This window comes from Rattus rattus, chromosome 9, assembly GCF_011064425.1.
Source record: "Rattus rattus isolate New Zealand chromosome 9, Rrattus_CSIRO_v1, whole genome shotgun sequence".
NCBI lineage: Eukaryota > Metazoa > Chordata > Mammalia > Rodentia > Muridae > Rattus > Rattus rattus.
In genome coordinates, this window is record NC_046162.1 from 59,767,532 (window position 1) to 59,794,663 (window position 27,132).

A 27,132-nucleotide genomic window follows, 5' to 3' on the forward strand; every position below is an offset into this window, starting at 1 on the left:
TTTGTTTTTTAACTACACTTCTTTTATATAGGGGGTAATAATAAGTCCAAGTAGAAAATAAGTCATCGACATACTTTTCCAAGTAACAGTCCAAGGATCTCCAGCCTCACAGAACAGGGAGAACAGTTTTCAGCTGCAAGCATTGGCAAGTTCAGCATTCAATCTGGGAACTTGGCACTCTGCGCATGTTCAGGGCGTGCCGATGTATCTCTTGCATCTGTCGGATGCGGTCCTTCTGCCACATTAAGTTTTGAGGCATGGGGTATCTCTGTGTGCCGTGCAAGTACCGGTAGGGGATCCTGACGTGGCAAGCAGTGGCCCTGCAACGGGGCTGAGGCATTGGAGGGAGGAGCATCCACCTCTTTCTCTCAGCACAGTACCGGTAGGCCTCCTTCCGATACTGCTTGTCAATGTCATCACTGTTCTTCCAGCCCCCAATAATGAAGACATCATCTCTGTAGTAGCAAATGGCTGCTCCTTCGATGCTCAGGACTTCTGGAGGCAGGCTTTCCAGGATCTCATCAGACACCTGACCAGCAATCTTCCTTACTGCCTCTTCATTTTCTAAAGAGTAACTCTTGGGACAGCATGATGCTGTCTGATAGAAGTTGGAATTGACCACAGACATCTGGAAAAAACAGTAATTGTCAATAAGCGGCAAAGATTCCACATCTTGCCACTGTCGAGTCTCTGTATCATAGCAAGTAATTACAGCTTTCAGTCCATCCTCGGTGTCCCGGTCCACAGGCGTGCGGGCAGCAATGTACACAAACCGGTCCTCAACGGCTAGTGCTTTGACATCTCGAAGAATCTTTGGTGCTGACTCTAAATTGTGCCACTTATCAAGCTCAGGATTGTAAACAGTCACATCTTTAAAGCCAGGGCTAAAATTTCCATGTCCTCCAATGCTATACAGTTTCCCTTTGACTTCTGTTAGCCCAAAAGAGTGCTTTCTGGTCATCAGACTACAAACGTGTTCCCAAGTATTCAGGTTTGGGTTGTATCTTTCCACAGTTTTAGCAAACCCTGGTTCCATGGAGCCAGCAACATACACATACGATTCTGTAATTGCAACGGCATGTCCATCAAGGTGATTATGAATGTGGGGCAGATTTACCCATCTATCCTCATCAACGAAATATCCCACACATTCACTTAAATAGTCTCCTCCTTCTGACACACCTCCGATAACCATGATCACATCCATGTTTTGTCCATAGCGAGGTAACAGTGAGACTTGCGAAGTGGGATGTTGCAGTGTGCCAGACTGTATATTCTCTGCTCTGAGCGCATGCCTCTCCACTGCTTCAGCCACCAGCTTGACACAAACTTCATTATTGGCCACCAGCCGCTCTGGTTTGACATGCCGAGTAAGGTAGGTGGGTTTCATCTGGGACAACCTGAGTAATTTAAAAAGTTCTTCAAAATATCTCTCTCTCTCTTCGGCATTTCTCTGAACCCACTTCAAAACCGTTTCAAAAAGAACCTCCTCAGAATCCACAGTAATCTCCAGGTCGGAAAGCCAGTCTCGAATGAGATGGAAAGGTAAAGTGTAAAATTCCTCGTCCTGAATGACTTTATAGAAATTTCTCCGAATCATATCTGCGGCTTTCAGAGCAAGCTGGCTCAGGGTATACATGTGGGCTAAGCTGTGAATGGCCACACAATTTGAGAGATGAAGTTTTTTCTTGAGAAATTCTCCACAGAATTCTTTTAAACGAATTAATAAGAATCTAGAATCAAGAAAAAAGATAAAAAATTAATTTTGGAATATATATTTTATATAGTTATATGTGTACCTAAATTATACAAGTTAAAATGGTAGGATTAATCTTACAGACACAAAACTGGTAAAAGACTACTCCCCCACCCCCCAAAAATTAGCGAATAGTATGCTGGAAAATCTATTTTTTTAGGGGAAAGGGTTTGAAATAGCTCAGTGGGAAAAGGCACTGCCAGAGAATGCCTAGAGACTGGAATTCCATCCCTAGAACCCATGTTGAGGTGGAAGGGAAACTCCCCTTCCCTCCAGATGTGGCACCCATACATCATAGACACATAATACATTTACAGGCATGAGCCTGTAATCCTAATACTCAGAGACTGAGACAGGAGAATCACTGGGTAAAGGCCTATCTGGGAAACTTAGTGAGACCCTGTTTCAAAATTTAAGAAAATGAGAAAAGGGGGCTGAGGGATAGATTATTACTAATTCTAATAATCTTTTTATTTTTTTAAGACAGGGTCTTACTAACTCTGGCTGTCCTGAAACATAGATCCACCTTTCTTTCTCTGCCTCCTGAGTGCTGGGGTTAAAAACATGTGCCACTATGACTGGATTCTACTGTCATATTATATATGGGTATTTTGTCTGCAAGTATCTGTGTACCACATACATGGCTGGTACCCTTGGAAGCTAGAAGATGGCCATCTGAGGACTTGAGTTTAGTTCCTAGCACTCATACTGAGTTTCTTACAACTGCCTAATTTCAGCTGGGAAGAGTCAAATACCCTCTTCTGGCATTCTTGGGCATCTGCACTCACCTGAATATACTCTCAAACACACACACACACACACACACACACACACACACACACACGGACAAAGCCAATCCAAATGCATTCCTGACATCCTTTCTAATCCTTTGTAGTCACTGAATCTCTTATTTCTTTTTTTTTTTTTTTGTTTTTTTTTTTTTTTTTTGGGGGTGTACAGGTCAGGCATGCACCACCACTCCCAGCTTTGTGTTTTTCTTAATTGGAAAAGTGTCTTGGTGAAAAGGCTTTGTGTAGTATGACCATACAGTCTAAACTAGAAGCAAGAAGAAACTAACTTCTTAGAGACAGACTCTGCTTGGTCAGATATCAGAAGCCTAGGCTGTGACAGAAGTTTTCCTATCTTCATCTTTTTAGGCAACCACAGGAATAGGCTTTTCTCAGGGACTTTGCCTAAAGCTGGCTGTCATTAAAATGAGACAAGATAAACTCAAATATCTGAAGCCAAGAACAAAACAGACACACAACAAAGAGTGTATGCAGGTGTCTTAATTAGGGTTTTATTGCTGTGAAGAGACACCATGACCAAGGCAAAACTGGGGCTGGCTTACAGGTTCTCAGGTTCAGTCCATTATCATCTAGGCAGGAAGCATGGCCCAGTGCAGGCATACATGGTGCTGGAGAAGGAGCTGAGGGTTCTATATCTTAATAGGAAGGCAGTCAGAAGACTGGCTCCCAGGCAGCTAGGAGGAGGGTCTCAAAGTGAACCCTCACAGTCAGACACTTCCTCCAACAAGGCCACACCTCCTTTTTTTTTTTTTTTTTAAAGATTTATTTATTATATTTAAGTACACTGTAGCTGTCTTCAGACACACCAGAAGAGGGCATCAGATCTCATTATAGATGGTTGTGAGCCACCATGTGGTTGCTGGGATTTGAACTCAGGACCTCTGGAAGAGCAGTCTGTGCTCTTAACCGCTGAGCCATCTCTCCAGCCCCCAAGGCCACACCTCCTAGTAGTGGCCACTCCCTGGGGTCAAGTGGTTTGATATGTTACTAATAGAACATTGCCCACCCACCTAAATTCATTTAAGTTAAAATAAAAAAACAACACAGTATTGGCCTAAATCATAAATCTGGAAGCACTCAGCCCAGGGGTGCTCAATCTGGGACTGTGGTTATAAAAGAGAAAGACCCTTTAACAATCTAAGAACAATGTCATCATGATGGTGTCATTTCCATCGTTCATCATGATGACAGGCCCATTCTCATTCAATAATGACTTATTATGGTCACTGTGCTTAATAACTATTTAACTACAAATACAGATAAATTAAGATAAGCTTTCTCAACCCTCTGGAAGAAACATTCTAATCTTAGGAGATAAAGACAAAGAGTGATAAGTGAAGGTTCTAGACTCTAGTATCTATAGTACCCCAGACAGGTCTGGGTGCCAGGGCCACCTGATTCCCAGGCTGCCTCTAACACCAATGTTCAGCAGATAATTCTGAAGCATAGTCCCTTAAGATAGGTTTTGGGAAATATTACTCTATAAAAATAATAGCTCTTACACACTAGGCATTGTTGTGTGAGAAGCACTGTGCTGGGCTTATATTTATTTATATGATACTGGGGATTTGTGGGTGTTTGGTCCTTGCAAAGTAGCACTATTATGAGGTATAGCCTTGTTGGAGGAAGTGTGTCACTACAGAGGTGGGCTTTAAAGTCCCATGCTCAGACTCCAACCAGTGTGAAAGAGGCCTCCTCCTGGCTGCTTGCAGATGCCAACCTTCTGTTTGCCTTCAAATCAAGGTGCAGAACCCTCAGCTCCTTCTCCAGCACCATGTCTGCCTGCACGTGGCAATGATTCCTGCCATGATGATAATGGACTGAACCTGAGAACCTGTAAGCCAGCCCCAATTAAATGTTTGCCTTTACAAGAGTTACCTGGTCATGGTGTCTCTTCATAGCAATGGAAACTGTAAGACAGGATTCAACTCAGGGCCTCCTACATGGTAGACTGGTGCTCTACTATACAACCCCTCTCTCCCACCTTTTTTTGTGACAGGATCTAAGTTGCCCAGGTTGGCTTTAATCTGTAATCCTTCTGCCTCTGCCTCTTGAGTAGCTGGGATTACAGTACTGAGCCAAAAGACCCTGCTCACCCTATAATTTCTAATCCAAGTGCCATGCAGAGCTGGATCAGAGACAGTATATCTAGGCAGAGAAAAAATGATCCTGCCTCAGAGATCACTAGATTAAATTCAATCATTACGGGGCACTTAGAATAGTGCCTCTGAAGGATGGAGAACAGTTGGATATTTTGTTTTCATATTTTGAGACAGGCTCTCTCTGTGTAGCCCTGGCTAACCTTGAACTCAGATAGCCTGTCTCTGCTTCCCTCGTGTAAAGATTAAAGGCATGCACCACTTCACCAGCAAAATTAGTTTTAAGTAAACTGCCTGAAGAATTCTCTCCTTTTCTCACTACTCAAAAAGAACCAACAATGACAAAAACAAACAAACAAAAAACAAAAAAAAAAAAACCCCAGACAAACACAACTTGACAATAGCTCTTCTTTTCCGTTTCATTCTCCTTGGTCCTATACCCAATCCTGAGGATCCAGTCTTGTACTTTAAGAAGAGAAGCAATCAGGTGGGTAGGGGCTTTATCTTTCCCTCAACAATGTGCCTACAGTTATACACTCTATTTTCTTTCCCAGTTCCACCTATAGTTTTGAGACTGGCCTGGAACTCAAGACTACCTACTGCTGCTTTATAAATGGTGGATCAAAGACACGACCCACCACAGCCAAGACTCAATCCTTATCATTCTTGAGAAGGATCTCTGGACTGTTTAGTCAACACTGGACTACATCTCCTGCCAAGTGCTGGATACAACAAGTGCGCATCACCCAATCTTAGTGTAATGTGGAGTCTGCCCTACCTTGATTTAAAAGCCTCCTGTGTCCGTTTGCTTTTATAGTATGTTTCTCCTCTCAAACAGAATAGTTTTTTTTAATAGTATAGAATAGTTTATTCAGGGCATGGGGAGGGAAGAGAGAGGGAGAGGGGGAGAGGGAAAGAGAGAGAGAGAGAGAGAGAGAGAGAGAGAGAGAGCGAGCGCGGGAGCGCGCGAGAGCCATAAACATGTGGAAAGAGAGGGGGGAAGGGAATGGGAAGAGAGAGAGGAAAGGGTGAGGACAGAGCCCGGAGCAAAAGCCAGAATCATTTTCTTCAGCACAAAAACATGTTCCACTATTCCTATTTTAGAATTAACTAGGCACTCTACCTCAAACCCAATCCTTTTTAATGGACATACTTAACTTGATGATGTCATCACCAACCTTCAATTATCGATCATTTGACAGTAGACTCCACCCCCTTTTTAGGCCTCCATGGTATCAGCTCAGTTCATTCTGCTGGATTCTTTTTTTTTTTTTGGTTCTTTTTTTTTTCGGAGCTGGGGACCGAACCCAGGGCCTTGCGCTTCCTAGGCAAGCGCTCTACCACTGAGCTAAATCCCCAACCCCTCTGCTGGATTCTTTAATGTGACAGAGACTCTCCTACCTGCCCTCTTTCCCTTTATTCATTTTTAATATGTACTCTTAAGTAATTTAATCTATTCTGTGGCTTTAATTATAAATTATATGCTAGTTTCCCCCAATTTGCATTTATCTCTTCTTTCCATCTAATGCCTACTCTATTTTTTTTTTTTCCTTTTTTCTTTTTTGGCTTTGAGGCTGGATCACCCATGTAGCTCTGCCTGTCCTTGAAATCAGAGATCCAACTGACCCCCCCCCCCCCAACAACGTCCTAAGCACTGGTGGGATTAAAGGTACTCTCCTAATTTTTTTTTGTAGCCCTTAGCTGTCCTGGAATTCACTCTGCCTCAAAAACAAATATCCACCCACCTCTGCATCCTGAATTCTGGGATTAAAGGTGTGTGTAACCCATGCAAGCCTAGAACTCCTGTTCCTACTGGCTCAGCCTCCCAAGAGTTGGGGTCACAAGAATGTGTCACTATCCTTGGCTCTTTTTCCAGTATAAAGATTTACACTAATCTCAGTGTTTAGACATATCCCTATTCTAAAAATAATGTTTTAGTGTTTTGCCTGCATTTATGTATGTGCTCCACATGTGTGCCTACTGTCAATATCAGAAGAGGGAGTTGAATCTCCAAGTGGAGTTACAGATGGTTGTGAACCACCATGTGGGTTCTGGGAATTGAACATAGGCCCCTCTGGAAAAGCAGACACTTTTTTTTTTTTTTTTTCTTTTCTTTTTTTTTTCCGGGAGCTGGGGAAAAGCAGACACTCTTAATAGCTGAGCCATATCTCCAGCTCTTGGAAAATAATCCTTTTTTGTTACATTCTTTCTCCTTGTGATTTCTTTCACAACTTAACTGGAGACCCAATGTCCTTCATTCAATCTGAAGCTTACTCAGTCATCTTGACCCTGCCCACTGACCTTCCTCTTCTATCTGCTCTTTGTTTTCCATATCTTTTGTGTGTTTGAGTATGAATGTATAGAGAGGCACAAGGCTTTGACATCAGATTTCTTTCCTTGGTTAATCTCCACCCTTTTGGATCTAAATTTTTAAAAAAGATGTGTATGAGTGTTTTCATTATATGTATACTATGTGTGTCTGGCGCCCTTGATGGTCAGAAGACATCAGATCCACTGAAATAGATAGTTGTGAGTCACAAGATTGGAGCTGAGAACCAAATCAATCTTGGTTCTCTGTAAGAGAAACAAGTCTTGGGTTGGGGATTTAGCTCAGTGGTAGAGCGCTTGCCTAGCAAGCGCAAGGCCCTGGGTTCGGTCCCCAGCTCCGAAAAAAAAAAAAAAAAAAAGAGAAACAAGTGCTCATAACCACTGAGCTGTCAGTCCAGGCAAGGTCTTTCATTGAACCTCCCCCAGTATGCGAGACTGGAATCAGCCTGTTTCTGCTCTTGCCCAAGCCTGGGGTTACAGGAATGCACTACTTTGCCCTCATGCCTGTAGTGTTTTCCACAGGTGTGTTTTCCACATCTGGGCCATCTCTGAAGCCCCTATTTTTCCACATCTATTTTGAAATAAGGAGGTGGGACAAGATCTCCAGCCTAGCTGAGCTGGATATATAGACCAGGCTAGACTAAAAGGATCTGCTTGCCTTTGCTTCCCAAGGGTGTTGGGATTAAATGCCCAACATTTTTCCACACTGTAATAATAATCCGATCTTTCCAACATTTTTTCTGGCTGGCTAGGTAGTAGTGCTGGCCTTTAATCCCAGCACTTGGGAGGCAGAGGGAGGTGGGGCTGAGTTGTAGCCTGCTCTACAGAGCTAGTTCTAGGGCAGCCAAGGCTACATAAAGAAATCCTATCTCTGAAGAAAAAATATTTTTCCTTACTCCTGTATCAAGCCCACCAGTAATTCATCTCCTCTATTTCAAAACACAGATGGCCTACAGAAATGGCTCAGCATGAAAAGCACTGGCTGTTCTTCTGAAGAAGACCCAGGTTTAATTTCCAGCACCCACATGCCCTCTTTCTGGCCTCCTTAGGCACCAAGCACTGATACTGTGCATCTATACCTATACATGCAAGTAAAACACCCATATACATAAAATAAACCTCAAAGCATACACACATAGATGATGCCCGTTCTCATCACCCCCTTCTTCAATCCCAGCCTCCACCACTATTTCGACGACAGTCTGCTACAGCTCCTGCTGCACCCTTTCCTATTGTTTTATCAAGTAAAACAGCATCATTCTCAATGCCTTCTAATTTTAAAAAGTTCAGCTCCTTTCACAGGCCCATAAGGCCCTAAGGCAGAGGTTCTTATATTTTTGGTTGTGAGCCTAGCTTTTAACAGCTGAGCCATCTCTCCAGCCCAAGGCAGAGGTCTTAACATATAGATTGTGACCCCTTAGGGGATCGAGTGACCCTTTCACTAGGGTCAAATATCCAGATAGCCTGCATATCAAATATTCACAGGAGCAAAATTAGATATGAACTAGGAAGGAAATAATTTTATGGTTTGGGGTCACTACAACATTAGGAACTGTATTAAAGGGTCACAGCATTAGGAAGGATGAGCATCAATGACCCAAGGGATCCATCCTCACCACCACTGATGCTCTTGCCCCTTTCATCCTGCCTCCCTCCCTCCAGCTATATAAACCATGCTGTTTTCTTTCTACCTGAAGCACACTATCTTGCCACCTATATGCCTTTGCTATGACTTCTCAACATTCTTTACACCCCCAATTTAAAAAATAGTTCCTCTCAGCCTGGTCTACAGAGTGATTTCCAGGATAGCCAGTGCTACATAGTGAGAACCTGTCTCGAAACAAAGAAATAAAAAACAGAAAACTCCTCACCATTAGGGCCTATGAAGCACAACCCCACACCTCATTCTGCATCACAGCCGTAATAATTATTGGCCACATTATATATTTACTTGGAACTTGAGTTTTTTTAAGGAAAAGGATTTTCATGTGTTTTGATCACTGCTGGATATACCTCCCACCCCCAGCACTTTAACGAGGTCAGAGTCTAGTGCTCAAGAGGTATGTATTAAAGGATTTGTAACAGTACTAGCATCTCCACCTGGCTCCAAACCAACCTCTGAAGCGTCCTTTCTGGCTCCCTACAATCCACTTTCCACAATCCATTTCTCACTTTTGGAATATTTAAATATTATTTAAATATTAAATATTTAAATCAGACCATCTCATTACCCAGCCTCCCATCCATCACACTCAGTAAAATCCAAACATTCCTCACACATCCTCCCGTCCTTCATGGATTTTCTTTCTTTTTTTTTTTTCCAGAGCTGGGGACCGAACCCAGGGCCTTGCGCTTCCTAGGCAAGTGCTCTACCACTGAGCTAAATCCCCAACCCCCTTCATGGATTTTCTTTTACAGTCCTTTCTCTAAGCCAGCCTGGATCCTGACTGAGGGCCTTTGGGAAGCCTGTAATGTGTACCCATTCCCTTTTGTACGTCCAATTGCTCTTGCCATTGCGAGGTCGGTTTAAATGTCATCTCCTCCAATCCGTAGGTAGAATTTCACCGTTTTTAAATGTCATCATAGGGGTTGGGGATTTAGCTCAGTGGTAGAGCGCTTGCCTAGCAAGCGCAAGGCCCTGGGTTCGGTCCCCAGCTCCGAAAAAAAGAAAAAAGAAAAAAAAAAAATGTCATCATCACTGGAGTCGGAACACTACCCACCATTTTTCACCGCCTTTGTCCCTACAACCTGAAATCTGCGCTCCCCGGTGCAATGCGCACAAGCTAGACTCGCAGGGGCATCCTCAGTGCCAGGCGCGGTGGCTGTCCCGCCGCGGGCAGAATGCGAGAGCTGGCACCACAGACAGGAACCCCCAACCCTTGCTCGCCCACCGTCGCCTTACCTGTCGGCGAGCTCCAACACCTCGTGCACGCTGCCGGTGCTCACTCGGATGCGCCCGGTGTACATGTACTCGATAACGGCTTCTACCGTGTCAGGTTCGGGTCCCGGCTCCGAGCTCCATTTGCGCATCTCTACCCGGCCTGACCGCGATTCCGAAAACTGGCCTGAGAGCAAGGGCGTGAAGTACTCGGTGGCGGCGGCCAGCACCGAGCGGTGGGCTCGGAACTCGCGACCTCCGGCCCCACCGAAGCACAGGGTGATGTCGCAGAACAGACCTTGACGCCGCTGCTCGTTCTGCCGCCAGGACAACTCGGAGCAGTGAGTACTGCACTCGAAGTCCTCGGCCTCTGGGCCCGGATCGCCCCCGCCCGTGTCGACAAGGGTAGAGATCCCAGCCCCGGTCACAAAGTCTACCGTGCCACTGCCTCGGACCTCGGCGGCCAGACTCGCGGAACCGGCGACGGCAGTCTCCATGCTCTCCATCTCCAGCACTTGAAAAGATGCTGCCGCGGCCGCAGCCGCAGCCGCCGCTGCCACAGCCGCCGCCATCTTGACGCTGCCGTACCGACCCCTCAGCTTCCGAACGGTGCGGCAACTCTGGTGCGACACAGAGGCATTCTGGGATTAAATAGTGCGCGCGGGGCGGAGCTACGCCTGCGCACTTCCGCCATGCTGCCGCCCCCTAGCGAGGCAAGCGAAGTTCTCGCAGCCAGAGAAAATTCTGGTCCACCTTTCCTCCTCCATTATGGTTGCGGCCTGTGCTTGTTTTGTTGAATTTTCTTCTACTTTAAGTTGCTTTGGAGTGTATCCTCACCATCACACGTACACACAGTTTTTTTTTGGTTTGTTTTGAACTCACTCTGTAGATTAGGATAGCTTGGAAGTCAGAGATCTACCTTGCCTCTGCCGACCTGTGCCAATCCCAGCACTTGGTAGGCAGAGGCAGGCTAATCTCCCTGAGTTCGAGGACCTAGTCTCAGAGAGTGAGTTCCAGAACCGCCAGGGATACACAGTGAAACCCTGTCTCGAAACAAAACGATTGACTTCGGAGAGAAAGTATTTTTTAATTTTATTCTTATCGAAGTGTCTGCACATGTGTGTGCCGGTGCCTACAGAGGACAGGGGTTGGATCCCCTGGAGCCGGAGTTAAATAAAGGCGGTTAAAAATCACCTGATAACGGTGTTGGGAGCCAACAGCCAAACTGGTCCTCTGAGAGAGCAGCTAGCCAGCACTCCTAACTCCTAAACTATCTCTCCAGTCCAGGAGTGGGGCAGTATAAAGAAAAATAACATTGTTAAATGTAATAATATAAACTTTTTATTTTTGCAAATGTCTCTCATGTAGCCCAGGGTAGCCACAAACTTGCTGTGTAGTTAAGGATGACCTCGAACTCCTGATTCTTCTGGGTTTTGGGATTACTAAATTGTTCCTGAACACACCCAATTTAACATGAGCTATGTAAGAAACCACGGCAGTTTAATCAGCTCCGCACCAATAAATAAATAGTCCTAAAAACGTATTATTTTTTGTCTATTACTCCCATTCCCTCCTCTGGGCTCTAAAATGTTTTTAATAAAAGAAAATTACCCCCCCAAAAAAAAAACCACAAAAAAAAGAAAAAATTATTATTATTTTTTTGTGGTGGGTTATTTGTGTGGAGTACGGAGGACAATTTAATTGAGTCTGTTCTCTCCGTTAGCGGATGGAACTCAAATTTGGGTCATTAATTAGGCTTGGTTGGTGGTAGGTGCAATTAGCCATTTTTTTACCCACAAAACATTCATATTTATTCATATTTATTTATTTAATTTATTCTGAGGGAACTCACTCTATAAGCCAGTCTGGCCTCGAGCCCACAGAATTCACTTGCCTCTGCCTCCCACGTGCCACCAGGCTGAGAAAATTACTTTCAAAAGGGACTAAAAGCTTATGACTTTGAGTCTTAGGCTAGTACAGTAACACACACTTGTAATCCCAGCAGTTGGGAGTCTAAGGCAGAATCATCCATGGAAGGACAGCCTGGGCTAGGCTGTCTCGAATCAAGACTGAGTGCTAAGCGGGTGAAGGTGAGGAGTTACATAAAAAAAAAAAAAAGAGAGAGAGATTTATATATTTTATGTATGTAAGTACACTGTAGCTGTCTTCAGACACACCAGAAGAGAGCATTAGATCCCATTACAGATGGTTGTGAGCCACCATGTGGTTGCTGGGATTTGAACTCAGGACTTCTGCAAGAACAGTCAGTGCCCTTAACCACTGAGCCATCTCTCCAGCCCCAAGGAGTTACTTATATGTGATTTCCTAAAAATGAATATCGCCTACACTGGAAGAACACATGATTAGCGCTGAATCGAATTATGCAGTTTGCTGCACAATTACCATTTCATATAGACTAGATAAAGGTGAACAAAACCAGCTCTTGGGAGGACCTCTGCACTCCAGGGCATGCTAGTCTAATGAGTCTGGGGACACCCAGGGCTACATGAAGAGGCCCTGTATCAAGAAACAAAACAAAGCCACTTTGAAATTCTAAGCAAGGTAGTGAAGTGGCACAATTGATCTCTTTTTACATCACTTACTATAGGCGTGAGCATAGTTACTGCACGTGCCTCACATCTATGGTTAGCGAACTTTTCCTTCCACATTGTATTTACACGGTTAGGCTTAGCAGCGAATGTCTTTACCTGGCGAGCCATCTCACCGTGAGTCCTCAACTTGGATTTTAAATGTCACTGATGGAGGACAGATTGAGGAAATAAAGGCCCCGGTGAGGTGGAGGAGGTAGACCAGAGGAGAGCTCCAGGATAAATGAACAGAACACGGAAGCCAGTAGATCAGAAAGGCAACTCTCCAGCGTTTGGCCTGAGTAACGAATGGCTGGAGCTATGGTTACCATTCATTAAGGAGAAAGTGCAGTACAGACGTGGATATTTCATAAGCTGGTGTTTTAATAGCTTTTTTCTCTTCTTTTGGAAGATTCTTTAAAAAATTACGTTCAGTTGCGTGTAGGCGTCTACACGTGGCTTTGTGCGCGTGAGGGAAGATGTCCTTGGAGGCCACAGCTGTAGGATCCCCTGCAACTGGAGTTACAGATGGTTGTGGGCAACCCACTGTGGTTCTGGGAAGTAAACTCAGGACCTCAGAATAAGCAGAAAGTGCTCTTAAGCACCAAGCCGTCTCTCCAGATCAGTCTTTTCTATATTTGAAGCCAAGTTCACTATGCAGCCCCGGCTGTCCTAAAATCTAGAAGGTACCACATACATTAGGCTGGCCTTGAACTCTGATTCTGCCTGCCCCTGCCTTCCAAGGGCTGGAACTTAAAGGTACCACTAAGCCTAAACTTTAGAGGTTCTATATCCTTTGAGGGGACAGGGGGACTAGATATGTACTGGTGTTTTTATTATCTTTCTTTTCAAGTGGCAAAGGCAGATTTTAGAATGCTAAGACCAAGAGCTGGGCATACTGGTGCATGCCTTTGATCCCAGCAGAGGCCAGCCTGGTCTCCAAGTTCCACGACAGCTTTGTCTCAAAAGCAGAGGACACAGGACAGCACCACGCCGTTGTTACTATCTAGTTTATTTAAACCAAACATGATAATACAGAGAAGAGACTGAGGTGGCAGCTGCCCAGAATCTCTGTGGGTTACAGATGCGGAACAGATGTGAGTCTTTGGACCCACACTTCAGTAACAGACAAGTCAGCTGCATGAACACAGAGAACACAAGACACGAGACGTTTCACAGCTTTTTGCTTTGCGGTTTCCATTTTAAACACTTGTATGTTACAACTTTACATTTAAGTTACTACTCCACATGTGTGACGATGGCTAAGGGTACAATGGTCCCAACCCTCCTCCCCTTGACATAAGTAGACATTGGTCTGTAACACAGAACGTTTCAGTGGGATACTAAATAAACCCTTAACACATAACACAGAAAAAAAAAAAAAAAGATCCTTAAAAATCAGATTAATACAGTGTTCTTCATGTGGGAAGATGAGTGGGAGGTGGGATACCAGACAGTGGTCCTACAAACAGATAGTATCCTGAAGTCTTAAAAGTCGCATTCCCTTCCTCTAGAGGAAAAATAAATTTTTAACTAATTAAAAAAAGAAAGCAACATCATAAGGCCCTAGAAGAACATTATTCTGACAGTGCTTGCTTACACTCTTCCATATAATAGATACAGCAGGTAGCAGAGCAAACGTCACAAGTATTAGCTTGGTTTTAAATTTCTATGCTTATATATATATAGACATATATATATAAAAAAAATACTAAGCTTCTTTGTATGGACTGAATGGGCCTGTGGTGTTGGCTTTCCATGCCTGCACATCAGTGGCTATTTCCATTCCAGGCCCAGCCCATAACGGGCTCTGCTTCCAGCTGTCTGTCCGCTATATTGTCGAGGAGGGAGTTTTTGTCTTCCTTTTTCTACGGTAGGGCTGCTGGCTCGGTTACATGCTCATGTGTTCCGGGAGAACATAGGAAATGTCGTCCCAGGGGTGACGATACAGCCCTTGCTTCAGCCTCTTCTGGTCAAGATAGTGCCCTGGAATGGAGTCAAAGTGTCTGTTATTAGTTCCAGAAGCATGGTGAAGGGCAGAAAATGGGAGGGAACTCTTCTTGACGTACAAACTGTAGACACTGGGTTGAGGATGTGGCTCTGTGGTGGGGTGTTTGCTTAACAGACACGAGGCCCTCCTAGGAGTTAGCCCTCAGCCTCGGGCCTGGGAGGGTACAGTGGGGGCAGATAACAAAACCATAAAACAACACGCATGCACACACACGCAAGCGCGTATGTACGTACACACACACACACACACACACACACACACACACACACAAAGTTAGATTAAATCTACTTTTCTTAGCTAGTAATGGAAACTATTCCTTAGAAATAAAAGGAAGATAGATAAAGATAAGAAGAAAAGTCAAATAAGGATTAAGAACAATGACATAGACCTCCATGTGACACGAACCCAAACAATAATTAGAAACAAAAGATGACGGTGAGGACTGTGACATCTCTTCTGGAGGTTCACACATACAGGACAAGGAGCGTAGCAAGAAACCCTTAAAACAACAGCCAACTCACCAATGAAGCCCATACTCCTTCCCAGCACAAAGATGCCATTGAGGGCTCCAATGTCAACATACTCGTCAGCTTCCTCCCTGAAACACACAAACAACCAGGTTCTTTTAAAACTGAATCACATGGCCATCTTCTTAAAGAGACAGCACTACTTCCTCCCAGAGAGCAGTTCTACAGCTCCAAAGTGGAAAGGTGGGGCGCTGTGGGTGGCAGGGTGCCACGGGTGCTGGTAACTTTTGGTCTTCTCCTTATGCCTCGACATCCTTGCTAAGTCCTCTCACGGTTGGAGGGAAACTAAGAAACAGTGACGCTGGAGCAGAGGCCATGGCGCTCACCGGGTGAAGGAGCCACAGTTCCTAAGCATGTCCACAAACGCAACGCCGATGAAACCATCCACGTTCAGGATAAGATTTGGCTTCTGAAAAGGCAAAAATAAAAAGAAGTTTTATCATTTCTCCTTTCTTTTTTCCTGATGCTTCACTGTTACCTACAATTACTATGGAGGTTTGTGGGTACAATGTCATTTGTATGCTCTGTAAAAACTACCTTTATTGTTCTAATGCTGACTTCTCTGCCTCCATGTCTGGCTGCCAACCCACACCTGGCATGCTTATTCTAAGCATCTCGTGCCTCCATGTTGTGTAAGCACTGCTTCCCATTTAAACGTTTACAAAATCACCACTAACAGATAAATAACCTGATTGGACTGAGAAGTTCCTGGGAGTTCAGTGAGTCTCAGGCCTGGGTTTGTCTGTGAGAACTTTCCAGAGAGGACTCAGTGAGGTAGGAAGCACCATCTCACAAGCTAGGAGCCCAAGTGGAGCGGAAAGAGAAAGCTTGCTGTGCTGTGATGGAGTGCACCACTCTGTCCTGCCAGCCCTTTCCTGCCACCTCAGCCTGGATCCCCTAGAAGACAACACATGAATCCTCCTCCCCTGTGACCTGCCAGGCGTTTGTATAGTAACGGGTTTGACACCATTTTCAAATGTTCTATTTGGGCAGGACATGGGGAGACAGACAGACGGTATCATCTACTGTAGAGTGACTTCAAAGCCAGCCTATACTCCATGAGCCATCATCTCTCAGAACAAAACAAAAAGCCCCGGAACTAAGAAATCAATTCCAAAATGGGACAAGGGAGGGGTTGGGGGTGAAGAGGAGGACACGACTCCCCCCTTCCTTACCTTTGAGGTGGTGATTTTCTCCACTTCCAGTGCATAGTCGAGCAGTGGGGTGGCGGGGAAGTGCTGTTTGACAAAGTCTTTGAGGATCTGCACTCGCATGTCTGGGTTGTTTATCTAAAAAGACCCAGTTAGAGAGACACTCGCTCAGACACAACGGATACACTTGTGCTTGTGTTACAAGTGGACAGACCTGTGCCTGTGTGACCCTGGAGCCAGCATGGGGACCCAACCTCTGTGTACAAGTCCTCATAGCACCCCTAAGGATAACGCTGAGAGGCGGAAGGATTTTCAAGTCCCCTTATGTCTGCCTCATTTGGACTTCCAAACAACCTCTGTAGTGCTCTCTTTTGTTATAAGGAAGGAATTGAGCCTCACCCCAGCCCGCAGATAAGGTTAGGAAGTTAACCAGTATCTGTAGTGTCAGGCAGAAGGGGCTGGATTCAACCATTCACTACCCTGCTTTAGGTTCTGGCCACAAACCAGGCTGCTGACCAGAGTTGGTTGTCTCGGCAAGCTACAAAAAAGTTCTGCACGCGCTGGGGATAGGGCAGCAATGCAGGCACCCAAATACCTTAGGAAAAAACCCAGAACTGTGACAAATGAAGTTAGCCATCTGGTTAGAGACTGCCCTGGCCTGATTGCTTTTTGTCAATAAGCTAGAGCTATGTGGGAAGAGAAACCTCCAACGAGAAAAGGCTCTATCAAAATGGCCTGCAGGCAACTTTGTGGGCCTAGCCTAATGTTGGTGGTGCCACCTGGCGGTTTTAGCTCATATGAAAGCTGGCTGTGGAGTCACTGCAAGTCAGGCGACAGTGTTCTTCCATGGCCTCTGTTTCAGTCCCTGCCTTGAGTCCCTGGCCTAATCTTCCCCAGTGAAGGGCTCTGACCAAACAGCTGTGAGAGGAAATGAACCCTTCCTGCACAAGGTGCTTTGGATCAGGGCACCCTTATCACAGCAACTGAAGCCCTGACTAAGCTGGGTGCAATGGTGCATGCTTTTAACTCCAGGACCTGCAAAGCAGAGACAGGAGGATCTCTGTGAGTTTGAGGCCAGCCTAGTCTATATAGGGAGCTCCAGGATGGCCAAGGTGCAGAGAGACCATCTCAGAAAACACACAGAAGAGGAAAAGAAACCGTAACTAAGGGAGAGAACCCATGGCTGACAGTGGGTGAGAGAGATGACTCAGACATACCCCAAATCCTACCACTGGTGACCTAAAGGACATGCTCTCAGGGCATTCGCACGACTGTCATCCTGCACAGGGCCACACTAACTGTTTAAAATACTCTTTCCCTATGGGTCTATCTCAATTGGGCTTGGCTTAATATTCCTACCTCTCTGCACAAGTATGTCAAGTTTAACTGTCTGATTTGCCTTAACCAACGCAAGAGGGGGAAAGGGCCAGAGAAAGGGCGATTAAGGCACCGGCCACTAAGCCTGACAGCCTGAGTTCTAGCCACACAGAGGAAGGAAAGAACGGACAGGCTGGCCTTTGACCACCTATAATCCTCCAAACCCGCAGATCAGTGCTGCTTAGCTAAAACAGAAAAGCCACAGCCAACCATGGCAGACACAGTATGGCTGCTGCAGGTCACTAAGATCTTGTAACAGGAAGTGCTGTCTGGAGGAAGGCAATTGACACTTTTCCCTGATCTTAGCTTTTTCTCCTACAAGTTCATTTGGAAAACTGAAGCTGGATGAACTGAGAACCCTTAGGGCCATTAATCTGGCTGGGAAAGGGTCACCTTGCCTTTGGAATCTGTCTGTATACCCCAAGCTCTGCATACGGGGAGTCAAAAACTCGAGTGTCTCTCTTTTTGAAGGTCTGTGTTTTGTCTGCACGTATGTGTGTGCACTGCCTGTTTGCTGGCACCCAGAATCCAGAAGAGGGTGTCGGGTTCCCTGGAACTACAGTAAGCTGCCATGGGTGCTGGGAACTAAACACACGTTCTCTTTCAGAGCAGCAAGCACTCTCATCGGTGATGTCATGGCTCCAGGGCAAGCATTTCTAACTCAGTTGGCAATCTCTTAGCACCACTCCCTCCACAGATGCCTCAAAACAGGGGCAATAGTTTACCGATTTTACTCGATGGCCGATGCCCATGATCAGTTTCCCCTCCTTCTTCATCTTGTTCACAAACTCCATGGGAATAATGCCACTGTCAAAGGCTTTACTGAACATCTTTGCTGCTGCGTCCAAGGCACCCCCAAACCGGTCTCCCTGTAGGAGAAAGGAACCCATATTGCTGATGGTGATGGCTTGCTTCCCTAGCCCTGCAAACCATCCCAGGGAGCCCTGAGCAGCATCTGGCCTGGGGTGTTTACCCTGGGCTCCTGGGAGTCTGCTGCATTTAGGCAGCACGGTGCCAAAACTGGTGCCTCCCAGGAAGGCCAGACTTACAATGGTGAGCAGTCCTGAGGTGAGGCTGGAGACCAGGTCCTTCCCAGCCCGAGCACAGATGATGGTGTTATGGGCCCCGGAGACAGCTGGCCCGTGATCAGCGGTGACCATCAGACACATCTCAATGAACTGGCAGGAATACTTGGGCAACCTAGAGGAGGGCACGCAGAGGCGCGGGGAGAAGAGTTGGAACAAAGTCCAGGAGCTACAGTGACAAGGACACAGGCTCCTCTGTAGCCTGATACCACTGCCCATTCCAAGTCAAACCCTTCTTGGCTCCTGAATGCTTCAGATCACTGCAGAGCATGGTGCTAACCACTGAACCATCGTTCCAGCCCATAAAAGGTTTCGGAATGTGCAACAATCAGAAGTTAACTCAAAATCAAATTGTAGTGAATCTGCAGTGCTTGCCCATGTCACACCACGTGACTTCACTAACAAAGATTTTCTCCTCTTAAGAGATGTATGTACGGGCCTGGAGAGATGGCTCAGCAGTTTAGAGCATTGGCTGCTCTTCCGGAGGACCCAGGTTCAATTCCCCACCACCCACATGGCAGCTCACAACTGTCTCTAACTCCAGTTCTAGGGGATCTGACACCCTCACACAGACAACAGATAGACACAAAGGCAAAACACCAAGCACTTAAAAAATAAGCAGGGGTTGGGGATTTAGCTCAGCGGTAGAGCGCTGGCCTAGCGAGCGCAAGGCTCTGGGTTCGGCCCCCAGCTCCGGAAAAAGAAAGAAAAAAAAAAAAAAAAGAAGCTCAGCGGTTAAGAGCACCCGACTGCTCTTCCAGAGGTCATGAGTTCAATTCCCAGCAACCACATGGTGGCTCACAACCATCTGTAAAAGAGATCTAATGCCCTCTTCTGGTGTGTCTGAGGACAGCTACAGCGTACTTATATATAGTAAATGAATAAATCTTAAAAAAAAAAAAGTACAAAATAATAAGCAAATAAACAAACAAATAAATAAAAGATTCTTTAAAAAGAACAAAAAGACTTCGCTCCACCAAAAAAAAAAAAGTTCATGAACTTTGGTCAGCTGAGTGGGGTGAGCACATGCCTTTAATCCCAGCACATGGGAGGCAGAGGGAGACTGATCTCTGGGTCTGAGGCTAGCCTGGTCTACATAATGAGACCCTGCCTCAAAAAAACAACAAAAAAGTGGTGAGCCTGAGTTTCTATAACAGGATTTGGACTGTAACTGCGGCGGCTACATTTCTCTCCATGTGCCTGCTATCAGAAAGATGTGGCCCCACCCCGTACATCCTGTAGTGTTCAATCTCCTCACTAATAATCAAGGGCAAAGTCTGGAGACTGGGGGATAGAAGATGCAGGGGAGTACACAGAGAAATCTATGTACTACATGGAGTTTGTCTAGGGAAAGCCTAGAGCATGAGGGCAGCCTCTGTACAGGCAAAGAACAACAGAAGCTAAGGCTTTCACAGGGAGATCCGTCAGTGCTGGGTAACCACAGGCCTGCAGCCTCGTGTAGCTGTCAGGCTCAGGATAGCCTAACCTTGGGAGTGAGTGAAGAAGACACAAACACCTACACTTCAGCCTTATGAAAGACAGAACTGCCAAGGGTAAGAAGCTCGTCCAGGGCTGCACGGCAGTTCTATCAGCCCCACTGGTTAAGTTCATACCTGTCCAGGTGCCCCACTGATCTGGAGGCCACCATACTGTCCCATTTCTTTAAATATTCCCAAGACCTCTCCCGAGGCCGCTCCTTTTCATCCTCTTGGTTCATAGTGACTATTCTGTCCCTTCTGTTGGCCTGTGGCCACATGGCAGGTGACACTCTTCATTCTGCCCACCATACCTCCTGTGTCAGGGGAAGGCTGTGGGCTCCAAGCCCAGTGCCCTATCACCCCTGCCCATCGTGTCTCACCTTCTCTGGAACCAGAGGAGGCCGAGGACACCACCAATGCCCATCTCTTCCTTGAAGACCTCGGTGATGGGCATGCCTGCATAAATGAGCTCCTGCCCCCGCTCGTCACAGATGCTGGTCATGAATGAGGCAGGTTTTCGGATCAAACCCAGTTCCTGAGCAGACACGGGGACAGAGGGTTATGGTGGCCATTATTTTTTTTTCCCAAGACAGAGAGCTGTGTGTACTCTCAGGAATGGCTTGGGTGATCTGAAGGATCCAGACAAACTCTTTTCAAGAAGTGGAGGTTAGCAAGGCATAGAGGTACATACATTCAATCCTAGCACTGGGGAGGCAGAAGCAGGCGATCTCTGAATGTCAGGGCGGCCAGGGCTAACAGAAGGCAGAGGCTGGTAGACCAGAGTTCAAGGCTAGCTGTCTTTACACTCCAAGGTTGAGGACCACCAAGACTCCTTACTTAGCAAGCCTGCCCATAGTGCGGCGCCTTTTACTCTATTAATGTCTGTACATGCACAATTTAGTTAATTCCTTTTAACTGCATTGTGGCACCTCATCATAGTCATCTGATTAATCTCCTGTGATAAACATTAACTAAACAAAAAACGTAAATATATTCTTTGAACGTTCTAGGAAAGCATTTCTTCGAAGTAGCTTTCTAAACCAGGCACTGTGGCACATGCTTTTAAACCCAGTGCTCAGAAGGCCAAGGCACCTGCGAGACAAGGATCTCTGATTTCGAGGCCAGCCTGGTCTACAGTGAGTTCCAGGACAGTTAGGGCTACACAGAGAAACCCTGTCTTGAAAAACCAAAAGAAGGAGGAAGGAAGAAGGATGGGGGAGTGAAGAGGGAAGAGGGAAGAGGGAAGAGGAAGAAGCACCAGCAGGATGACCATGGACTTCTGATCCTTCTGCCTCTAGCTCCCTAGTGCTAACCGTTAGGCCCTACAAGCTGGCTCCTTCCAACATCAGATAAAACAGTGGGCTGTGTTGCCCATTCTGTCACCTGATCTAGAAATAAAACCAGGGACAAGTTCTAGCATACAGTGCATGGGACCCAAGAGTTAATCAGAGAGGTTTCTGATCCCCTTGGAGAAGCTGGCTTCACTGCTCTAAGTAGTCAGAAGGGGCCTGGTATCCAGGAGGTCAAAACCAAACCACCTTAAAATTCACAAATCTAGCCGGGTGTGATTTTCTTCTTCTCTTTTCTTTTCTTTTCTTTTCTTTTCTTTCTTCCTTCCTTCCTTTCTTTCTTTCTTTTTTTTTTTCCGGAGCTGGGGACCGAACCCAGGGCCTTGCTAGGGCCTTGCTCTTGCTAGGCAAGCGCTCTACCACTGAGCTAAATCCCCAACCCCGGGTGTGATTTTCTAGCACACATCTTTAATCCCAGCACTGGGAGTTAAAGACAGAAGGAGCTGAGTTAGAGGCCAGCCTAGTCCACAGAGTGAGTTCTAGGACAGCCAGAGCCACTAAGTAAAATCCTGCCTCCAAAAACCACCAACTTAGGGCTAGGCATGGCAGCATAAGCCTCCAATCCCAGCACTCGGGAGGCAGAGGCAGACAGTCTGTGTTTTGTACATAGGAGGAAAGATTTAGGACTGGAGAGAGCATGTTTTCAAAACAAATAAAATCCCCAAATCCACCTTCACCTCCAGATACCCGGGACACTTACCCTGGCCCAAGAGTAGTCCATGGGCACTGTTGGAGGTGGCACTTCCTGAGCAGGGACAATGGCGCCTTTGGCCACAAGATCTTCATACACGGACCTGGGAGACAGGGAGAGACAGGAGACGCTACGGTTTCTGTAGATTTTTTTCTAGGCTGTAGCCCAAACACTGTAGGCTTCTTCAGCTCACAGTAGCTGACTCCTACCAACTGGATCCCAGGAACTAAATGAAAATAAATTATGGCCCGGCCTGTCCTTGCCACCACCCCTTTAGCTCCCCTTCTCTGGATGAGGCTTCATAGGAGGATGAATCTGCGAATCACGGGAAGATGAGAACAGCCAATTCAGGAGGTAGAAATAGAAAAAGTAAATGTCCAATAACTCTATCAACCAGAAGGAATACTCTGGAAGACACTTTTTGTTTGTTTGTTATTGCTTGTTTTTTAAGACAAAGTTTCTCTGTGTAGTCCTTGCTGTCCTAGAACTCACAGACATCCGCTTGCCTCTGCCTCCTGAGTACTAGGATTAAAGGTATATGCCACTGTTGCCTGGCTAAAATGACACTTTCTAAACACATCCAAACCTATGTCTCCTTAACGGCCACCAACACCAGCCTCAGAAACTAAATGAGTTTTAACACCAGCCCAACTGGCCTTGACCTGGTGCTTTTAAGACTAAAATAAAAGAAAAGTCAAGGAGATGGTTTTGCCTACAGTGCATCAAAGCAAATGAACAGCTAAGAGTATCCAGAAGCCCCGTGTTGGGGGGTGGCGGGCTGTCCTCAGAAGGGATCAGGAAAGGGTGGGGAGACCATATCCTGCCCATTCCTTACTGAATGATTTCTCCGAGCTCATCAAAGCTTCGGGGCACAAACACTCCCGCTTCCTTCAAGGCTTGGTTCTTGGCTACTGCCGTTTCAGAAGCCTGGTTGGCACAAGCCCCAGCGTGGCCAAACTGGACCTGGAAAACATAGCACAGCAGCGTTACCAGGTGTGTCAGTCCTCTAGGGGAGAGCAAAATATCCTGGGAAACATCCTCACTGATCATGGCTGGCCCCCGCCAAAGGCTTCACACATGCTCCTTCATTGAAACCTTTAGTATGTATGCTAACCGAATAGGTAGGGTAGGGTAGGCAACTCCCACATCACAGGTGTGGAACCTAAGCAGGGGAGAAGTCAACTTCTTCAAGGGACACCCAGTGCATTTAAGGCGAGGATTACAAAGCCGTCAATCCAACTTCAAGATCATCCTCTTTACATTTGGTTTCCCTGTGGCCGGCGTAAGAAGGATCGGATGGAGGGTTAGCTCTCGGCAACAAGCAAGATCTTTGAAAGCAAAGATCTCGAGCTGCTCAAAGCCAGCGTTCAGATCACTAGGTTTACATCGCTATAGCAACAAGTAGCAACCGCTTCTTCTTTCTGACCATGGGTTGGAACAAGGTGGTTATCCAATGAAACAGGAACATGGGGGAAGAGAAAAGCCATCCAATAGTTTACCAGGGGTTGGTGAGATGGCTCAGTGGCTAAAAGTGCCTGCCACCAAGCCTGACAATTGTGGAAAGGACTCTTACAAGTTGTTCTCTGACCCCCATATGTGTAACACATTCATTCATTCATTCATTCTCTCTCTCTCACTCTCTCTCTCTAGATGTAATAAGAAACTCAGGAGGTAGAAATAGAAAAAGTAAATGTCCAATAACTCTATCAACCAGAAGGAATACTCTGGAAGACACTTAAAAAGAGGTGGGAGTCAAGCAGTAGGGGAAATAAATGAGTCTACCTCTGACTTAGATGAAACCCAGCAAACGATCGTCCTAGCACCTCGTCTGAGCGACCAGTGCTTCCCACCAGGGGCTTTCCAAGACCCCCATTCACACAGTGCTCTGCCTGCCGCCTGCTAGTGTTTCCTCAAGGACAAAGTGACTGCCCACAACCACAAGGTAGTATGTGGAAGGAAGCATTTGAACCCGGGCGATTTTGGTCCCAGCTTGTGTTCGTGCAGATTTAAGTGAACAAAGAGGACGTGTGACTTTTGTAGAAAAGTTAGCAATGGCTTCTCCGCTCTCAGAAACTTGCTCTATGACGTTCAGCAGATATCTCCTAGGGGATCCCTTTCGCTAAGCTGCTCAGGTTGACCTCTGAATACCAGGGCTCCAGCAATTCTCCTGCCTCAGCAACACGTGTAGGTCACCATACCTGACCAAACGAATCTTAAACTCTGGGATTTCTCAAAACTAAAACTCAAAAGTTTCTAAAGAGGAAAAAAAATAGACAGACGGCATTTCCCTGACTTAGAGCAGCCCTGTCTGAGTGACTGCGCTGAGGACCCGTTTTCTGAACCACACTTGTAAAGGTGCCGCTTAAAGGCCTGGCTTTAATTCCCCACTTTTCAGAAGACTGTTGTGGAGCTGAGTCCTGTGTTCCAGGGTATTAAACTGAATTAAGGGAGTAGTGACCTCAGAGCAAGATCCCACCCAGCTCAATTTAGATCCAGGCATGGTGGTATAAGCCTTTAATCCCAGGAGACAAAGACAAGCAGATCTCTGAGTTCAAGGCCAGCCTAGAACAAAGCAAGTTCTAGGTGAAGAAAAACTTAAATCCAGGCTTGGTGGACTAGGCCTTTAATCCCAGTGCTTAGGAGACAGGCTGTAGATATCTGAGCTCAAAGTCAGTCTATAGGGCAAGTTCCAGGACAGCCAAGTGTACACAGTGAAGGATTTGGAAGACAGAAAGCTGGTTATAATGTAATATAACACCGGGACCATGTCCCAGCCACAGCAAGCAGCAGAACTCAGAAGCTGTGGCCATGTGGTTCTGGCTTTAGAGTCCAGAATAGAAGGTTTTACTGGGACAACTGATGCTGGTCAGCTGGAGCTAAGAAATTAGTGGTGATTAAGAAGAGACCAGCATCACTGAGGTGAAATCTTCTGGGAAGTGTTTTCTGAGCGCACACAGAAGCTGTGTTCCAGAGACAGCCAAGGTTGTACCTCATGCTGCAGCTGTACTTGGTAATGTGTGAGAGTCACTCAGGTGGTCCTGGCTTTGAAGGCATGAAGGGGTCATGAAGAGCAGCTGAGGCACTGTGAGAGGCCATAGAAGGCCACTGGTGAAGGTGCAGCCTCAGTGGCAATTGATGGCCCAGAACTGAAGGGGTCATGCAGAAGATTTGAGGCTTGGCACCATGAAGCGAGCCTATGAGAGATTACTGGTGAAGCCTAGTCGCAGCAGAAGACCCCAGTGTACTGGCAATGACAGTATCATGGATGATCACCAAGAGCAGCCTGAACACAGCAGTGGAGTGGGTCACCCTGAGCTTACAGTGCTACGGAGGGCAGAACTGGGGAAGCGAAGCCAGCCCTTTGGAGGAACCCAAGATGTTTGGGATGCCAGAGCCATGGACTACCTGCTGAGGAAAGCGGCTAACAGGAAATGGAACCAGCCTAGGAGAAAGAAGTTTGTTGCTGTCAACAAAGATGAAGAGGAGTTGAAGATCTGAAGACAGCTTTGACATCAGAACTCGAGATGCAGAGTCTGGAGTCTGCCCAGCTGGTTCCCGGTCTTGCTTTGGGGATCACAGGTAAGTGATTGGATGAATCTCAGAAGAGATTTGAACTTTAGACTTTTAACATTGTTGAGACTACTAAGAACTATTGGGGCTTGGAAGCTGGACTAAATGTATTTTACGTTATGCTATGTTTAGGTATTTCCCCCCTCCGTGCCCCCCAGACTCCTGTTTGAACAAGCCTATGTGGGCCAGGGAGTGAAATGTGATGGTTTGTATATGCTTGGCCCAGGAAGAGGCACTATTAGAAAGTGTGGTCCTGTTGGAGTGGGTGTGTCACTGTGGATGTGGGCTTTAAGACCCTCATCCTAGCTTCCTGGAGGTCAGTATTCTGCTAGCAGCCTCCAGATGAAGATGTAGAACTCTCAGCTCCTCCTGCACCATGCCTGCCTGGATGCTGCCATGCTTATACCTTGATGACAGTGGACTGAATCTCTGAACCTGTGAGCCAGCCCCAATTAAATAAAGCTGTTGGCCTTTCGCTGATGTCTTAGTTAGGCTTTTACTGCTGTGAGCAGACACCATGACCAAGGCAGGAGAACTAGGGCCATATTAGCCTTGACTCATGATTCTCCCGTCTCTATCTCCAAAATGCTCAGATCAGACTCTGTGCCTGGCTACAGTCATTTTCACTTAAACCACCCAGAGATCAACTTTACAGCTCTGGAGACGGAGGTACTGATTTACGAGGTGACAGTGCACAAAGATCTGACCTTAAAGCCTGTGCCAGCAACTTCTGAGAGGTAGGCAGAATTCTGGATCACCCTCTCCCCCTTTACTCAATATGTGGGAAAAAAATTCCACATATTTCACATTTAAAAAGTGAATTATGGGGTTGGGATTTAGCTCAGTGGTAGGCGCTTGCCTAGCAAAGCATAAGGCCCTGGGTTGGGTCCCCAGCTCCAAAAAAAAAAAAAAAAAAAAAAAAAAAAAAAGAAGAAGAACCAACCAAAAAGTGAATTATGCCTGGGTTGGTCCCAGGTCCAAAAAAAAAAAAAAAAAAAAAAAGTGAATTATGAGATGGAGAGATGGCTCAGTGGAAGAGCACTGTCTGTTCTTCCAGAGGTCCTGAGTTCAATTCCCAGCAACCACATGGTGGCTCACAACCATCTGTAATGGGATCTGATGCCCTCTTCTGACTTGCAGGCACAAATGCAGGCAGAACACTGTATACATAATAAATAGATCTAAAATAAGTAAATAAATAAATAAATAAATAAAATGAATTGTATTGGATGTTTCCATAATACCCTGACCTAAGAATAATTGAGTCTTGGGCTGGAGAGATGGCTCAGTGGTTAAGAGCTCTGACTGCTCTTCCAGAGGTCCTGAGTTCAATTCCCAGCAACCACATGGTGGCTCACAACCATCTGTAATGAGATCCGATGCCCTCTTCTGTTGTGTCTGAAGACAGCTACAGTGTGCTCATATACATTAAATA

General features: G+C 46.1%; 2 protein-coding genes across 3 annotated transcripts in view; both read right to left on the reverse strand.

Annotated features, from left to right (window-relative positions):
• On the reverse strand, positions 1-10,515 carry Klhl11 (kelch like family member 11). Its single transcript, XM_032914569.1, has 2 exons — positions 9,895-10,515; positions 1-1,733 (listed from the first exon to the last, which is right to left on the reverse strand). Exons 1-2 carry the CDS (start codon positions 10,440-10,442, stop codon positions 152-154), a joined length of 2,130 nt encoding a protein of 709 aa, XP_032770460.1. The 5' UTR covers positions 10,443-10,515; the 3' UTR covers positions 1-151.
• A 2,936-nt stretch (positions 10,516-13,451) lies between these two features.
• Positions 13,452-27,132, reverse strand: part of Acly (ATP citrate lyase) — a 42,411-nt gene continuing 28,730 nt past the window's right edge. For both annotated transcript variants that reach the window (XM_032914479.1, XM_032914478.1), the window contains 8 exons: positions 22,963-23,090; positions 22,137-22,230; positions 20,468-20,622; positions 18,250-18,724; positions 16,172-16,285; positions 15,323-15,405; positions 14,991-15,067; positions 13,452-14,444 (listed from right to left, as the gene is read on the reverse strand). In XM_032914479.1, coding sequence (XP_032770370.1) covers positions 14,350-14,444; positions 14,991-15,067; positions 15,323-15,405; positions 16,172-16,285; positions 18,250-18,724; positions 20,468-20,622; positions 22,137-22,230; positions 22,963-23,090 — 1,221 coding nt within the window. In that variant the 3' untranslated portion in view covers positions 13,452-14,349. The remainder of the gene's footprint in view (positions 14,445-14,990; positions 15,068-15,322; positions 15,406-16,171; positions 16,286-18,249; positions 18,725-20,467; positions 20,623-22,136; positions 22,231-22,962; positions 23,091-27,132) is intronic.